The sequence below is a fragment of the Neofelis nebulosa genome, chromosome 14, assembly GCF_028018385.1.
Source record: "Neofelis nebulosa isolate mNeoNeb1 chromosome 14, mNeoNeb1.pri, whole genome shotgun sequence".
Classification (NCBI taxonomy): Eukaryota; Metazoa; Chordata; class Mammalia; order Carnivora; family Felidae; genus Neofelis; species Neofelis nebulosa.
Genome location: NC_080795.1, coordinates 16111089 through 16129976, shown reverse-complemented (window position 1 = coordinate 16129976; position 18888 = coordinate 16111089). Strand labels below are relative to the sequence as shown.

The 18888-nt window shown below is 37.4% G+C and overlaps 1 protein-coding gene across 1 annotated transcript in view; it reads left to right on the top strand.

Annotated features, from left to right (window-relative positions):
* Positions 1–9125, top strand: part of ARMC1 (armadillo repeat containing 1) — a 42318-nt gene extending 33193 nt beyond the window's left edge. Inside the window, exons 5-7 of the mRNA XM_058699700.1 lie at positions 5703–5819; positions 5903–5977; positions 6949–9125. Coding sequence (XP_058555683.1) covers positions 5703–5819; positions 5903–5977; positions 6949–7140 — 384 coding nt within the window. The 3' untranslated portion in view covers positions 7141–9125. The remainder of the gene's footprint in view (positions 1–5702; positions 5820–5902; positions 5978–6948) is intronic.
* The last annotated feature ends 9763 nt before the right edge of the window (positions 9126–18888 follow it).

Here is an 18888-nt window from a genome sequence, read left to right as displayed (position 1 = left end):
CTTCATAAAATGAGTTGGGATGGGGCACCTGGGTGGCTCGGTTGGTTAAGCCTCTGACTCTTGGTTTTGGCTCAGGTCATGATCTCATGGTTCTTGAGATTGAGACCCAAGTCAGGCTCTGTGCTGAGCCTGCTTGGGATTCTTTCTCTCTCTCTTTCTGTGCTCCTCCCCTGCTTGTGTGCTTTCTCTTTCTCTCTCAGAATAAATTAACATTAAAAAAATACTTAATAAATAAAATGAATTGGGAAGTGTTTTGATGACTTTGTTGAAAGATTGCTATTGATTCTTCATTAAACATTGGTAGTGTTAACCAGTGAAACCATTTGGTCCTGAGCTTTTCTTTGTAGGTTATTTCCTGATAATTGATTTAATCTCTTTAATTACTGTATGTCTGTTCAAACTCCCATTATTTTCTTGAGTCACTTTTGGTAATTTTATTTTTCTAGGAATTTTCCCATTTCATTGAGGTTATCTAATGTGTTGGCATACAGTTGTTCATAGTATTTGCTTATAATCCTTTTGTTTCAGATTGGTCATAATGTCCTGTCTTATTCCTGATTTTAGTAATTTGAGTTTTCTTTCTCTTTTTCATGGTCAGTCTAGCTAAAAGGTTTATCAGTTTTGTTGATTTTTTTTTCAGAGAACCAATTTTTAGCTTCATTAGTTTTTTTTTCTATATTTCCCCCTTTTCTCTATTTTTCTTTTCCCTGCTCTAATCTTTATTGTTTCTTTCCATCTGCTTGCTTTGGGCTTTCTTAGAATGGAAATATAGGTTACTGATTTGAGATTTTCTTCTATTTAATATAGTTACTACAGCTAGAAATTTTTGTTCAGTCATTCTTTTCTCTATATCCCATAAGATTTGATATATTCTCATTTTATTCATCTCCAAGTATTTTTTGTGTGTGATTTCTTTTTTTTGATACATTGGTAATTTAGGAGTTTGTTGTTTAATTTCCATGTATTTCTGAATTTTCCAAATTTCCTTGTTACAAATTTCTAATTTTGTTTCATGTGATTTGACAATATTGTGTGATTTCAATCATTTTCTATTTACTGAGGCTTGTTTCATGGTCTGTCTTGGGGAATGTTCCATATGCACCTGAGAATGTATATACTGTTGTTGGGAGTATTCTAAGTGTTTATTACTATTAACTGGTTTATACTGTTGATTAAATCCTCTTTTCCTTGCTCATCTGTCCAGCTATGCTGTTCAGTTTTTTTTAAGATTTATTTATTTGAGAGAGAGCTAGAGGAGGAAGTGGCAGAGAGAGAGGGAGAGACAGAATACCAAGCAGGCTCTGTTGTCAGCACAGAACCTGATACAGGGCTCGATCCCACGAAATGTGAAATCATGACCTGAACCAAAATGAAGACAAGAGTCAGTTGCTTAACCGACTGAGCCACCCACGTGCTCCAGCTATTCTTTCATTTTTGAAAGTCAGATCTTGAAGTGTAACTCCTTCAATTTTGTATGTCTGTGAGAGTCCTTATTTTTTTTTGAAAGATATTTTCAGTGCATGTGAAATTCTAGGTGACAGGATTTCTTTTCTTTCTTTCTTTAACCATACTTCAAGGCATTGGTCCACTGTCTTCCTTGCATTGTTTCTGTTTAGGATTCTATTATTTGTGTTCTTCTTAATAGATCTTATTTTTCCCACTCTTCCTGCTTCTAAGAGTTTCTCTTTTATCACTGTTTTTGAGCTGTTTATAATGTGCCTTGGTATAATTTTATTCATGTTCATTCAGCTTCTTGGATCTCTGGGTTTATCGTATGCAGCAAATTTGGACAGGTTTCTCCATTATTTCTTCAAATATTTTTTCCGTCCCCCTTTCCCCTGGGTCTTTCAAGGATTCCTGTTATACATATTCAGCCGTGTAAAGTCTCACAGCTCACTGATACTCTGCTCATTTTGTTTTCAATTCCTTTTTTTTCCCCCTCTGTTTCATTTTGGATAGTTCCTGTTGCTATATTTGTTGAAGTTTTCTTTTGTAGGCATTTATTTCCTGTTAATCTCATTCAGTGTATTTTTTTTTAACATAGACATTATTTTATTTCATTTCTAGAAGTTTGATTTGGGTCTTTTTCATATTTCCGTAGCATGGATCTACTGGAACATAAAAAAAGAGGGGTGGAATAACCATAATGTCTTTATGTACTAATTTAATCATCTCTGCCTTTTGAGTATGTTTCTATAGATTGATTTTTGTAATTACAGGTTGACTTTTATAATTACTGGTTGCATTTTTTTTTTTTTTTTTTTGCTTCTTTGCATTCTTGGTAATTTTTTATTAGATGCCAGGCATTGCAAATTTTACTTTGTTGGGTACAGCACGTATTTATTTGTATGTACATCCTTTAAAAATATTCTTGAGATATAAAAAAAAATTTTTTTTAAACATTTATTTATTTTTGAGACAGAGAGAGAGAGAGCATGAACAGGGGAGGGTCAGAGAAAGAGGGAGACACAGAATCTGAAACAGGCTCCAGGCTCTGAGCTGTCAGCACAGAGCCTGACATGGGGCATGAACCCACGGACCGCGAGATCATGACCTGAGCCTAAGTTGGACGCTTAACCGACTGAGCCACCCAGGCGCCTCTCTTGAGATTTGTTTTAGATCACAGTTACTTACTAACAGATCTTTTTGAGGCTTGCTTTTAAGCTTTGTTAGGCAGAACCATAGCACCCTTTATCCTAGGGATAATTTTGCTACACTACTGAGGCAATACTCTTCTGGGTTCTTTGTTCATACCCCATGTTTATAAAAGTTTTTGTACTCTGTCTGATGGGAACATGAAGTATTTTCGGCATGGTTTGAGCCTGCAGAACTGTTCCTTCTATTCCCTTCCAGTCTGGTTATTCATCCAGCCTCAGGTTCTTTGTTCACATGCATGTACAGATAGATCATCATTCAGCTGAAAACCTGAGGGGATCTCATTGTAGATCTCTAGTACATGCTTTGTCTCTGTGGACCCTCTCTGCACAGCTCTGCCCTCTCCTGTGCTTTGTCCTGCGAATTATAGTTGCCTTGACCTCCCTGAATTTTCAACTGTGTCCTTAATTGAAGGAGACTGCAGGTTCCCCTTGAGTTCTCCTTTCCTAAGGTATAGCCTGGAAACTTTCTAGGCAATATGTTGATGACCTTGTGGAGCTCACTTTATTTTCCTTCTTTCATCGCTTCTCGGCTTTTTGGCTAAGATCAAGTGTATTTTCCTTCTTTCAGGGATGTTTGTTTTCCACTGTTTGGAAATCGTTGTTTTATTCATTTTATTTTGTCTCTTTGTAGTTGTTTAAGCCTGAAGGCTAATTCCAGTCCCAATTTCTCCATCTTGACTGGATTTAGAAGTCTCCCTGAAGTTATTTTGAGCAGTGATAAGTCATATAACTTTACATATTTAGTGGTAGCAACTGGTAAATTACCACTTATCTCTTTAGCTATGCCTGGTAGGTTACATTAGATTATCCACAGCTTTTTCTGGTTGTGCTGTTGCAGCATTTAGGCCTCAGGATTTAGGATTCAGTAAATAAGGGGGGGGGGGGAGTTTTTCATATGCATATCATCCATGACATTGCCAAATAAGATAGTTCACAACTATCTTACTGCAACTGGGGCCACAAGATCCTGAAAAGTTTCTAGAAAGCAAGCTCAGTAAATGTAAATTGATTAAATGTAAGATACTAAGATACATAAAATACCACCAATGCCATCTATTTAATTTTATTACTTTTTAAAAGATTCATTTCTTTATTTTTGAGAGAGAGAACACAAGTTGGGGAGGGGCAGAGAGAGGAAGACACAGAATCTGAAGCAGGCTCCGAGCTGTCTGTGCAGAGCCAGACGTGGGGCTTGAACTCAGGACCTGTGACTTGAACTCAGGACCTGTGAGATCAGGACCTGGGCTGAAGTCAGACACTTAACTGACTGAGCCACCCAGGTGCCCCACCGTCTGTTTAACTTTAATGAATAAGGATAATATAGTTGCTTTTGAAAGCTAGCTGAAACCAAATAATAAAACTCAGCACAGCACACACAAAAATATAGGCTGATATATTGTATGGAAATGATTGCTGAAATCTAAAATACAATATTAGCAAGTTGACTTTAGCACCCTCCTATAATGCTAGGAGGGAGATAAGCAATGATAAGAGTTCTTTTGAAGGATTGTGGGAACGAGTTTGAAGACTCATAATATTCAATGGAAGAAAAGAGTGAATCAAATAATTTGAAGATAGTGTTTCTCAGCGTGATCCAGAGACTTTGGGTCAATTGCAGATTCTTGTCTCCTAAGAAGTACTGAATCAGACAGAACCTGGTCTCAATACAGACACAGGAAAATATAGGGATGGTGATAATATGTGAGCGAGAGGTGGAAGGAAGGATATGGTGAAACTAGTTACTTTTTAATCCATTTTTGCTTTGGGTCTTGTGTTTTAGATGACCACTTGATATCCAAGTGGATATATCTGATAACAAATGAAAATAAAGTCATACTAGAGATGTATGTCCCTTTTCTCCATGGTAATGATGACTAAAGTGATGAGAATAGTCTACTGAGAGATGAAGTAGAAAGAAAATCACTTAGTTTAAGGCACTGGACCTTGGAGGTAAGATGAGACAGAGATGGAATAATCAGTGTCTAAGTAGTGTGTTATTAGTGTATTATTAATAGTTTATTAAAGAGACATTGAAGGATATGTTATATTGTGTTATCAGAGGAAAATGAGAACTAAAAAGAGGGTATTAATAACCCTTGAGAATGCAGTGGTAACCACTTAGAATGCCATAAATAAAGGGTACAGTGATGTTTATAAATACCAAGTGCTTTAAGAAATATAGTGACTCGGGGCACCTGGGTGGCTCAGTTGGTTAGGCATCCGACTTCGGCTCAGGTCATGATCTCGCGGTGTTTGAATTTGAGCCCCGTGTTGGGCTCTGTGCTGACAGCTCAAAGCCTGGAGCTTGCTTCAGATTCTGTGTCTCCCTCTCTCTCTGCCCCTCCCCTCCTCATGCTCTGTCTCTCTGTCTCTCAATAATAAATAAGCGTTAAAAAAAAATTTTAAAAAGTGACTCAAATACTGAATACTAATTGTGACATCACAATTTAACCTTAGAGATTTTTAAGAGCAGGGTTCAGCAGATGTTTTTGTTAAAGGGTCAGATAGTAAATATTTTAGATTTGGAAGGGCATATAGTCTATTCTAACTACTAACTCTGCTATAGTATGAAACTAGCCTCAGTCATTATGTAAACAAATGTGTGTAGCTGTGTTCCAGTAAAACTTTATTTATAAAAACAGCTGGCAGACTATAATTTGCTTACCTTTGAGCTAGAGGAACCTCTGCTTTTCAGCATTTTTTTCTGTATTATTCTTCCTTCCATTTGCATTGAGATATAAATCAACACTGGCTAACTTATTTCTGATAAAAAGGATTAAAACTAAGTATTAGTAATGAAGCTTGAAAAGATCCAGAAGAAATTACTGTTCTGTTGATCTTATAAAATTTAGTAAGCTTGACTAATTAGCACCCCCAGTATGCCCTCATGTATGAGATGGTAGAACTGAAATAGGGACATTTGCTCCCTCCCCCCAACCCCACCCCACCCCCCCACCGTTCATATAATGACTAATTCAGTGTGGTTTGAGTTGATTTGTTTAACATTTTGTCAATTGTAATAATAATTTGCTTTTACCTTTTCAGTCTCGGAGAAATCTCTGTGAAGAGGCTTTGTTAAAAATTAAAGGTGTTATTAGCTTTACTTTTCAAATGGCTGTTCAAAGATGTGTGGTGCGGATCCGTTCAGATTTGAAAGCAGAGGTTAGTATTTTAAATGGCTGAATATGCTTGAGGTTATAGGTAAACAAATCAGTGTTCAAATTTCCCTTTTTATCCTGGCCTAGGCTTTGGCATCAGCAATAGCATCAACCAAGGTTATGAAGGCTCAGCAAGTTGTGAAAAGTGAAAGTGGAGAAGAGGTAAATGCTTTTTAATTTAGTTTTCTTTATACCTGACTCTTGATTATTCTTTATGGCTGGCAGATTGCTAGTATTTTCAGGCTGTTAGTTGCCAAATATATAGGAGTGTGGTTGGGTCAGATTATCTTGTTTCTTGGCTAACAGCTCTTTTCTAGAGAGATCTATTGTAGATTTCAGGGTCTGTTCTTAAATTTTGTGGATTTCAGAGTCTATTCTTTTTCTCAGTGGAGATGTCTTTCTAATTTTACATGGAAATAAAGGATATATAGGTTCCTTGTGTTGGTTTTATTTTATGTATGTTATGTTATTTTAGAGAGAGTGAGAAGGGTAGAGGGGCAGAGAGAATCTTAAGTAGTTTCCATGCTTAGCGCATAGCCTGATACAGGGCTTGATCCCAAGACCCTGGGATCATGACCTGAGCTGAAATCAAAAGTCAGATGCTCAACCGACTGAGCCACCCAGGCACCCCTGTGTTGGTTTTTAAATACTTCTTTCTAACCTTAATTAGTTTTTGTCAATCCAAATAATAAAGCTCTATTCCCACAATTGGGCAGGTAAGTACAGTGAAAAGCTTTGCCTCTTACTACTTTTGCCACCAGCTTTGTGATAGGGAAAACAAATCTACATCCCCTTAACTTATTTGTGTCCCCATAGAAAGGTTCAGTGGCCCTTCGGGGCCCACAGTAGCCAGGTACTTGCTTTTGTTTTCTTTAAATGCAGAGAGGTTGCACATTTATTTCTGGAGCCTCAGGAGAAAAGCATCTTACTTTTCATGTGTCTTTCTGCCTAATGCAGTGCTCAACAGTTGGGCCTACCTTCATGTAAGAGGAAAATTTTTAAGTGACTATTGTCACTGAGAATAAATACGGTGATTAGAGTGAGGTGTATAGTTGACCTTTAATTTAGGACTTAATTTACCTGTGTCGATTGGGTTGATTTTGTAATAACTCTTAACATGTTGTCTATGTCAGATGCTGGTCCCTTTCCAAGATACGCCTGTGGAAGTAGAACAGAACACAGAACTGCCCGACTACCTGCCTGAGGATGAGAGTCCCACAAAAGAACAGGATAAAGCAGTGTCCCGGGTCGGCTCACACCCAGAGGGTGGAGCTAGCTGGCTGAGCACAGCGGCAAACTTTTTATCCAGATCGTTCTACTGGTGACTTCAGTTTGGGTCTCAAGGACTGTGTGAACTAACAAGGGGCCAGTTTTCCATTGTTGTGGTGAACTGTCAAGTGCAATTTGCAATAAGTTATCATGAAAAGTTTTTAGATTACATGATTGCGTATGCTGCATTTTACATTTTATTGGACGTTTTGCCCTGCTCAGTGGTAAAAAGGACAGAGGCTACAGGTGGAGTTCCTTTGTTTATGAAGGTATTTTGGTTTTGTTTTCCTTTAATTGCCTCACTTTTTAAAAAACATGGGTCCACTGTTAAACCAAACACATATATGTGCAGCTTTACATTTTATTTTACATGGAGCACGTGATTAGGAAAACTTGTTTTCTCCTCAAGCCTCAGGACCTATCTGAAGAGAAGTTTTTGTTTGTTTGTTTTGGCTCAAGTTGTGCATGAATTACTGAACATTTTTCTCTGCTTTTCTTCATGAAAGATACTTGCTTGGGTACTCTTCACTGAAAGTTGAAAACATTTGTCATTATCCCCCTCTTGTGCCTTTTTTATTTTGCCAACCATGTTTATAGAAAGAACATTACTATAAAGACATTTTGTCAATTACGGTATATTCATATGAACGTAGGAGTTCTCTAAAAATACAAGCTGACAAAAACTTTGCAATCTTATTTGTTGTAATTTTAATAAGACTAACACAAAATCAGTCAAGAAGAAGGAAACCTGTATATTAGCAAAGTACTATTGGAGACTATTTGATTGTGACCAGATGTGGTTCCAGTTGACTACTCTTTAGTTTGGTTTATATCAGCTCTTAAGATTTCCGTCCAACGTAATATTGGGAGCAACTATAAATGGTCTCTAGGCCTGACTTTGTGATTATATACCATCCTTGCTAGAAAAAAAATAGTAAAGAACTGACAAACTTGAAAAAGAAAACAAAAGTCGAATGCCTATATAATGCCATAGTGCCACTTGGTAGATAGAGTCTAACCTTGAAACGTGAATTGCTTGGCAGATGCCTTTTCAGTAGGTATTTCCTTGTATTGCCTTTTGTGAATTTATTATGAACATCCAGTCATACTGAATGAAAAAAAGACTCAAATTATTGCTTATGAAGAAATAAAGCCAGCATTGGTCCACTTAATCTTGTTTCTCATATCCAGCCAGAAAAAAAAGAACTTCAGTGAAGGTAAGAGAAATAAATATAAATATATATACATATATATTTTTTGGTAGATAAGAGCTAATTACATATATGTAATGCTTTATTAAATTCCTGAAATATTTGGCACATAAAATTTTCCTTTTGGAAATCCAGCTAAATCCGGATAAATTTTAGTGCTAATATGATTAAGAAGAAACTAATATGGAGAAATTGAAATTCTTTTTCATCAACATGTAGAGCTGCTGTTTTACTACTTGGGGAGAATGTGAAGTGAAAGTTGGACCCTGGAGGGTTTCCTTGCATTTTCATTGCTTCTCTTTTAGAGAAAATTAAAAGCATCCAGTGTCACTGTAAAAAAAAATTCTTGTAAAATACTTCACCAACAAGAATCTTGAGTTCACGACCTGCTGGAGGGAGGGGTATTGAGGGTATTGGAATGATATTTTTCATGTGTCTGGGCTCTGATTCAGATGACATACACAACTGCAAATAGAAGCTTTCAGGGCATGGATTGCTTTAAATGCGTAATACAGCTTGCTGCCAGAACCAGATGTGTTGAAAAATGAAAACAAAACCACTTCCTTTCTATAGCCATTAAAACAAAGTTTACTGTTCTAACAAGTTTGTATTTTATTTTGCATTGCCACACATCTGCCTGTTTAAAAAACTACATCTCTTGGTAGCAATGGTTCAGTACAAGTAGGTATTAACAGCTTGATGTCTGTGTGTTTTAAGTGTTCTTTTATTCCAGGTCTTATAGAGCAGTTAAGGCAACTGTAACGGCATTTTTTTGAAATATATTGTAAAATAATAAAAGGTAACACAATTAAAATTGAATGGATATTGCATTTTTGTGATGGAAACATTATTGTTACTCTTGAGCCTGTTTGTATTCACACTGCCTGGCACCTTCTCCTAGCTCCCTGCAGGTGCGCTACCCAACTAATTCCCATGCATCTTCGTTCAGCTCCTTCCCAGCCCCACACCTGCCTCTCCCTGGGTTTGGATCAGCCGCTCCTGTACATGCATTCATTGTAGCATTTATCACATTAGATTGAAATTATATTTACCAGTCTTTCTCCCCAGCTTAACTCTTTGAGAACCGAGAAAGTCTGTAGCTGTACGTGGCTAGTAGTAAGTGCTCAAATATTTTTTTAGGAGGATGAACAAGATTTTTTTTTTGAATCTGTAAAAATAAATGAAAGATAGTGATTAACTTGGTGGTCAGATAGGAAAAATGTCAGGTTGTTTCTTTCTTTTTTTCTTTTTTTTTTCCTGGCATGTTTGTTTCTGATTTATTGGTTATTAGCAAGTTTCTTCATTTGTTTTGTCATTTGTTTTTCATTTTTCAAAAAAGTAGGAGAGAAGCATAATACTTGCTCTGTTGAATGAAGTTAAGATTAATTTATAATATCCTAATTCTTATAGAATTGTCATAGGAGAATATTTATTTATTTATTTATTTATTTATTTATTGTTTTGATTTCCTGTTTTATAACTTCCTGACTGTAATTTTAGGTAATAATTTATCTGTGAGGTTTTTTTTTTTCATTGATGGAATGGAGATAATTCTACTTTATGGAGTCATTATTTGAATGCAGTGAGATCATCATGAGTAATGAAACTAAAATCTTAAAATTGTAAGATGGAATTATTGTTTCTAGAAGTTTGACACGATTCTATTCTTGTCCTGAATTCCAAGTGGGGCTCGTCATCTTTCTCTGTCCAATCAGAGGGTAATGTTTGAGAGTTCACTGCTACGTGATTTTTTTCTGAATGTCCCTTGAAGAATTCATCTGTTGTCAGGATTTCAGTTACCTTTGTGTCGATAATTTCTGAGTCTCCATTGTATCATCATCTTTGATAGCTCCCCTTTCCTTTACTATCCCTATCAGATGTAAAGTCTGTGAATTTTTTATTTCTCTTAGAACCAAGCTCATGGTAGGCATGGAGTAGACTTAAAAACTAATTCTGTGTCCGCCACCGTGCTAAGTGCTTTACAGATACTTAGTCCTCTAACCCTGAACAACTATGAGGTAGGTACTTTGGTGTGTTCATGTTACAGATAGGGAAAGTGAGGCAGAGAAATAGTAAGTAGCTCATTAGTCCCAGGTGACAGAGCTGGCAAATGGTGAAGCCAGGACTCCAACTGAGGCAGTCTGGCTGCCGAGTCTGCACTGTCGCAGGGCAGCCTGCATCTTGGGTCCTGCTGCTGTGCCTCTCCTGTTCTACCATGGTCATTCCCATCCAGACGCTTGTGCCTGAATCATGTCAAGTGACTTAACTCGGATGTCTGTTAGCAATCAGAAACTCTGGACACTAGGAAAGTTAGGTACATGAAAGAAAGAAGTCTGGTTAGGCCACAACAAAGGAAAATACATGTAGAGCAGCTGGTCTGTCTAAAGAGGGAAACTATTTTTGTCATGTGGATTGTGGGCTTTTAATAATGCCGAGCTTCTGGACTTTGTGGCTGTTCCAGACCTCTAAAATACTGCCTGTTCCACATAAAACATGTTTGGGCCAGAAATTGGCTACTTCTAGAGTAGCCACATTCTAATCTATCAGATTAATCTTAACAGTATTTTTGTCATTTTCTGCTGTGATGTCAACAAAGGCCCATGGCTTAGTTTAGATTGCTTGGCTAGCACCAAAAATGCCATGAGAATTTAGCTACCAACCTAGTCTTTCATACATTCTACAGCATTATTACAGATTTTTCTATATGTAAGGCATAGTTGTTATTCTGTTAGAGAAGGTCTGCTTTAGTTAGTCTTGTCTATTTATTGTAACCTAAGTATTTTGTATTCATCCTACCCTCTAGATCTTTGCTCAGATTCTTTCTTATCTGGAATTTCCTCCTTTATTTCTTTTCTTTTTCTTTTTTTTTTTTTTTTTATTTTTACTAATTTTGAGAGAGACAGAGATAGCACAAGCTGGGGAGGGGCAGAGAGAGAGCAAGAGAGAATCCCAAGCAGGCTTTGTCAGCACAGAGCCCTATGTGGGGCTCAAACTCACGAACTGTGAGATCATGACCTGAACGAAAACCAGGAGTTGGACGCTTACCCAACTGAGCCACCCAGGCGCCCCATGGAATTTCCTCCTTTATACTATCATCTCCTTTAAAATATTTTATTATGAAAAAGCTCACTATGCATAAAGAAGTGCATAAAGAAAACAAGTCCTCTGTCATCCTACAACACAAATAATATCAATAACTAAACATTTTGATTTATCTCATTTGTTTTCTTTTAATCCATTTCAGTTAGTAAGAAGTATACACTTGAATTTTCATCTTTTTTTTTTTTTTTTTTTTTGTAAGCTCTATGCCCAGCGTAGGGCTTGAACTCATGACCCTGAGATAAGGAGTTACATGTTCCACCAACTGAGCCAACCAGGAACTACTACACTTTAAAGTTTTATTTTTTTAATTTTTAAATTTTTTGTTGTTTATTTATTTTGGGTGGGGTGGGCAAACTAAGGATCCCAAGCAGGCTCCAGGGTGACAATGGCGAGCCCGATGTGGGGCTTGAACTCATGAACTGTGAGATCATGACCTGAGCCGAAGTTGGTTGCTCAACTGACTGAGCCACCCAGGCGCCCCAACACTTTAAACTTTTTTTAATGTTTATTTATTTTTGAGAGACTGAGCATGAGCCATGGAGGGACAGAGAGAGAGGGAGGCACAGAATTGGAAGGCTCTGGGCTCTGAACTGTCAGCACAGAATCCAGGGTGGGGCTCGAACTCCCACTGTGAGATCATGATCTGAGCTGAAGTTGGACGCTCAACCTAGTGAGCAACTCAGATGCCCCAACACTTAAAATTTTTTAAGTGTTCAAAATAGGTATACAGTGAAAAGTGATTCTCTTTGAACCACTGTCACCTAGTTCTCACCAGGGATAGCCATTGTTACTAATTCTGTGTGCCCATCAAGGATATTCTATAAATTTACCAACTTTTTATTTTTTCCCCATACATGTAATAAAATGCCATGCACCTTGGGTTTTTCATTTGAAGTATTATCTTAGAAATTATTCTATATCCTTGCATGAAGCAGCTTTCTGTTTTCACAGCTTCACAGTATTAATGTTACACCATTTATTTAACCAGTGGTTTGTTTGATTGTAATCCTTTGCTATTACAGATAGTGCTGTATTTAGTGTATCTGTAGAGTGGATTTCTAGATGTAGAATTGCTACATTAAAGCCTGTAGAGTGCCTTTAATTTTGATAGTTCCTACCTCCTTAGAGATTATTCTAGTATCTTCTCTCATCAGAATGATATGAGAATTCTGTTCTCTTCAGCCTCTCCAAGTGTATTATCCTACATTTAGCCCTTTGTGGTCTAAAAAAAGGGATATCTTCTGAATAAGAGCTTTTTTATATATATAAGAGCTGTTTGAGTATTTTTTCTGTGAACTGTCCTTTTTTCATTTTTGGCAGAGGAGAGGGGAGATTTGAATTTTCTTACCTGATTTATAGAAGGCCATTAACATACTAAAGAAATTTGTCCATTTCTTTAATAAAAATATTTGCAGTTCACACATTGTAACAGTATTTCCCAACATTTCTTATACAAATCCTGTGAACAGTTTTCACCCCACGATTCCTTCTTCCTCTTCTTAAAAAATGCTCATTTATTTTTATTTTGAGAGAGCGAGAATCCCAAGCAAGCTCTGCACTGTGCAGAGCTGGATACAGGGCTCAATCTCACAAACCATGCTATCATGACCTGAGCTGAAATCAAGAGTCAGATCCTTTGTCCAACTTCGGCTCAGGTCATGATCTCGTTCGTGGGTTTGAGCCCTGCATCAGGCTCTGTGTTAACAGCTCAGAGCCTGGAGCCTGCTTCAGATTCTGTGTCTCCCTCTCTCTCTGCCCCTCCCCTGCTTGCACTCTGTCTCTCAAAAATAACCATTAAGAAAAATTAAAAAATAAAAGATGCTTAACAGATTGAGCCACCCAGGTGCCCCTCCTTCTTCCTCTTAACTGCTGTGTCACTTTTTATTTGGGATCTGTCTTTTATGGTCCATTACTTTCCCAAAGTATATTCCTACTGAGATCAAGATCCTTAAGGGGAGGGAGTCTGTCTCATGTTTTAGTAATTGCCACACTACACAGCATAATGCTGTGTGTGCTGAACATTTGGGGAGTGTTTACGAATGAGTTGTGGTGGTGGAGCGATTACAGTAGTATTTCTATGTTGAAGGGATGGGTATTTGGTACTTTGGTTCAGATCTTGTCTGGATCTTAATTATTGCACATCTAGATTACTGCTACCTCCTTGTTAGTAACATTTAACATTACTTGAGCACTTACTGTGTTTCAGGCTCCGTCAGCACTGGGTCCTTTACTTGTGTTATCTTTGATCATCACAGTGGTCCAGTGAGCTAGGGTGTTTCATAGTCATTTTACAAGAGAAAATAGATTGGTGGAGTCAGATACAATTGATGAGCATCAGGGTTGGGATTTTCCTTCTTAGTGACCAAATAGTTGCCTGAATAACTGTTAGATATTTTTATTTTCTGCTCTTCTGGTTATAAATCTTTAGTGACTTTTATTGTGTCAAAACCAAATTATTCTTGTTTTCAAGATTCTCTGTAACCAGTCCTGCCCTTCTGATGGACCCGACGCTTTTAGTTCAGTTTTACATTTTTAGTCTTCAGTCAGTGCATTGTGAATTTGTCCTCATCTGGATTGCATTCTCTTCTTAAATTTACCAGATTCTAGTTTTCTAGAACCAGCTATTCCATGGAGCCCTCTTTGTCCCTTTTGACCCTTGCCATTCTGTCTCCCAGTTCTTTAAATTCTTTCAGCATTTAAGATGTCTCCTGTACACTTGACCACTCATTGTATCATTTGTCTCTTCATTCCCAAATGTGTTCATTTTGTATATTATGACAGCAGAGATCGCTTTCAAAACCCAGGCTTCCTCTTTTGCACTGCCCCTTACTTAAGCCCAAACTGAAGGCCAACCAAGTCTCCTCATTACTGCTGGCTTTGGGACCAGCCTGTTTGCTGAGGTTCTTTCCAGCCCTTTAATGGGCCCAGAAGCCCTTTTCTGTTTTAAGTTTTTGTTTTTGTTTTTTGAGAGAGAATGACTGGGGGAGAGGCAGAGAGAGAGAGGAGGACAGAGGATCCAAAGCGGGCTTTGTATTGACGCAGAGAGTCCAATATGGGGCTCGAACTCATGAACCGTGAGATCATGACCTGAGCATAAGTCAGGACGCTTAACTGACTGAGCCACCCAGGTGCCCCTCAAAAGCCCTTTTCTAACCTGTTCTCTGCTGATAAGGAGTTTCATGTTAAAATGTAAGATGTGTAGGTACCCATTTTTTCCATGTTTAAATATTTCAGGTAGGAAGATCATTTATTAGGACACATAATACTCAGTGTGTAGTCTGTGCAAACAAATATTTTGAGTTATCCAGTAGAAGAAAATTGGACAATATAAAATATACTTTCAGAGGAAAAAGTGATTTTTGCGATTGGTAAGAAAAAAAGGGAAATTTTAGCTTAAGTGAATTAGAAGACTGATCGGTAAGAAAGTACCATCGAATGAGTTAAAAGTGATAGTATGAAATGAATGAAGATGGAAGAAGGGAGGAAATACATGGAAAATCAGCCATACCGACCTTACCAGTGAATAAAATAATAGGGTTAGAGCAAATGTAGATGAAAACCCTAAGGCATCCTGTGGAAGTGTTGAGCCAGAAATCAGGACTCCGTTTTAAGAGAGAAACTTCAAAGGAAAAAGGAATCATTACCTCTCAGTGCAGAACATCAGAGGAAAAGTATAGTGTTTTAAGAAAATTTGTATGTAAAAACATAAGTTTGTAAAACAAGCTATTTACATAGGCACCTACACTTTTAGTTTTGATTTTATTTTTTTAATTTATCACGTTCCTCCAGGCAACAAAAATCTGTTTTTTGAAAATTGATTCATGTGACCCGTAGCATTAAAGCAAGGTGTATGTAGTGGGAACAAAACCAAATGTTTCTGGTCCCACTGAGATAAGAGAACTAGTTTAAGTTAAATTCAGTAGAAAACTAGCTTAAGCACAAAAAAGCAATGTTTAAAGACACATGTGAAGATATTTATAGTGCTTGACACAGGGACTACTAGTCTTACTAACTTCTTGTGGAAGCAATATGTAGTAAAATTCTTGGAGATGACAGTCTATGGGAATCTTCTCACCCTGTGACTGGATAGTAAGTAACAAGTGTAAACTGGTGTAAAGTAATGAGTTAAAATGTATTCCAAATTAAGACCCGGATCACCAAGCTATTAGTAATAATCCAGGATAGGAAAGCAGATCAGTGTTTTTTCTTCAGTACATGATTTCCTAATATTGTAGTAGCAAAATAAGCCAAGGAGCTGTTGTTAACCTCCACAGAAGTCACGTTAGACATCTAACTTTTATATTCAAAAAGTTATGTTAGAAATAAAAAAATGAAGGTATGTTCCTTACTCTTCATGGTGTAGTATTTCTGGTTGGTGAGGCTCAAGAGACAAAGTGAATGCCAGCAATCACCCACTCCTGCTGAAGGGAGCCACAGCTTGGAGCACTTGGGGGTGTTTTCCAGTTATGTCATTAAAGTCCGTTACTAAGTATTTGAAAACCTATATTCTCCCAGTCACGGTGCTTGTTAGAAGGATTACAGACATAATCCTTCATGAGGCACACAGGCTAGTGGGAAGGAAGGGCATGGAACAGACAATGGCAAATGTGATGTATGAGGAAGTAGTACAGAAGGTTTGGGAGACCTGATACTCGTGGGGAAGGGAGGTGGGGGAATCAGGGTAGGTTTCTTGGAGAAATTAAGGTTTAAGTCAGAACTTGAATGATGAGCAGGAGTTAGTTGGCCAAGTGGGGCAAGGAGAGCATTCCAGACAAAGGAAACAGCTTTATGAGGCTGGTGTGTGGGGTCTAAGATGAGCCTGAAATGTTGGTGGGGGCAAGATTAAACAAGACTCTGTAGGCCTTTTGATTTAGTCCCTGAATATTATATTTCATATCCTGATGTAAGTAGTTTAGTTGCTATTAAGTATTTGTACATTCATAAATATAATAGCTACCATTTATGGCTTGCAGTTGCCAACTGCTTTTGTCTAGTATTCATTTGATCTTTACAATAATCTTATAAAGTCTGGGGGCGGCGGGGAGGACGTTACATTTGACGAAACTGAAGCTTGGGTTTGGTAATTTGCCAAAGTGAGCTTACTTTGGCTACAATGTGGAGAAGGGACCTGGGAGGAGAAAAGTGAATCTAAGAATACCAGATTACAAGGCTATTTCCATACTTGCAGTACAGGGGCAATGGTGGCTTGGAATTGGGTAAGTGGCAGTAGGCATGGAGAGAGGTGACCTGTTTGAGAGACTTTTTTAGGCAGTATCAAAGAAGAACTTGGTGATTTCATAATGAGAGGGGATGCCCAGGACTGTTAGCAGCTGCTTTGAGGAGCTGTGCTGATGCATTCATGGGCGAGGATGTCAGGGATCCAGTCACGTGTGTTTTAAGACAGGAGAGTCTAAAATGTTTAAATATTAGTGGGGTGGATTCAAGAGAGAGAGATGAGATATGGAAGAGAGAGCATTCAATGTAGAATAGGTTCAGAAGCAAGTAGAATCCAGAGTAGGGGTGGAAGGACTGGCCTTTGATAGATGAACCCCTCTGGGTCCTTCTCTGTACAGCTGAATGAAGCTTACTGGACTGACCCATTAAGACATTTCTTCTATTACTCTTCTTACGTTCCTCGTGGATTAAAAAGGCAGGGGGAATGATTTTCTCTTGTCTATTTAAAATTAAATCGGAATGAGAATGTGCTCAGTCTTATTAATCTAGTCAATTGTATTTTTTGTATTGTCGTGGATGAGTTTATTTCCATGACAGATGATCAGACTCCAAGATCACCATCAGCTTTCTCTCATCCTTTCATTTGATTTTTGCTCTAGTTCAGTGGGCCTGAGCCCTGTCGGTACATTAGGATCACCTGCATGCTTGTAATAAATAGCATTGTTTGTGTCCCCACTCCAAACACTTGAACCAGAGTCTCTGGGGATAGGGCAAGGGCATGGGTGGGGATTTATTTGGGGGAGGGGAGTTGTTTGTTTGTTTAAACAACTTTGTAGTAATGCTAATATGCACTCAAGGCTGACAATCAGGACTTCATTCTTGTACTTTTAAGATCTGAAGAACTTGTGAGAGCTGTTATCTTAAGCTTTTGCTCAGTTTAGGAAAGCCCTCTTTCTCCAATTGGTTTCAGAAACTGCACACACTGAAATCGACAGTGAAAGCTTACATACAAAAATTTTAGTTGTTAGTTGAATATCTTTGCTACTTTACTAGTTACGTGGCTTTTTATGTTTTTTAGTGTGCTCATTTTCCCCTTGCACTTATGTCTCGTGTGTTTCCTGTTTTAATTGTCGGGGTACTCCGGCCTCCCTAAATAGCATCAAGCATCATGCCACCTATTTGATGGCAAATATTCTTTATAGATTTGGAGTTTCTTAACCTTGAAATTTTATTTATTTTAGCTCCAAATAGTATCACCTGTTCTGAAATATTTCAATAATACATATACCCCCAAATGTTTGGATTTTCCAGATATCTACAATCTAGACCATGATCAAAGTAAAAAGATATTAAAAAGTCAAGAATATAGTTTAAAAATTTCTCAAGGCACTGATGGACAGAAAGCTTAAATTTAAGCAAATGAATACTTACAATGGATATAAAAATTTTAGAGCTAGCAACTATTCAAAACATAAATGTTTTAGGATGAGGAAGCTTGCATTGTATTTGGTATCTGTTATAAATTACAACTCCAATTATTATATAGACATGGGATTATGTTCGTCTATGGGTCTTGGTTAATGGGTATCCCACATTTCCTATATATTCCTAAATTCTCCAAATTAAAAATATTAATCAAAAACTAGAAGCAAGAATGGCAGGTATTTTATGACTTTTTTTTTAGCAAGTTATAGCTATTATTTTTCTTCCCCTGATTCAAAGGAATGCATAGGGTGTATTCATGTATAACACACCTATTAGTGCTTACTGTAGAAGAATGGTATTGACAACTTAATTTCAGTTGTCTACATTTTCAAAACAATGAAGACATATCACTGACCATAAAATAGAAATAGCAACCATTCAAAATAGTTGAACATTTATTGTATCATTTACTCTATAGAGGCAATCTCATTATTACAGTAAATATAGCCAGTTTATGTGCATATGTAGACACAGGGATCTATAATGTACATGGCAATTTGTAACAAATACACAAATGTAATGGATATTTTGGATTATTTTCGATACAAGCTTATATAAAACAGATTCTATGGCTGTGTGCTAAGGAGTGGTTTCGATTTGAAGACTTGAAAATTTTTTAATGAAATTTTGCCTCCCTTCCCTTTTTTTTTGGCAGATGAATTTTTGAAGAAAAAGTGTGAAAGCAGATTGATTCTGTACCCACTTTTTAGATTTCAGATTCACATGCGTCGTAATAAAGTTGCCTCCATGCGGTCTTAATTCAGTTAAGGCTTTCTGGTTTGGAGTTCATATACATAATTGTGCAAAGGCTCTGTAGTGTAATATCTTTGT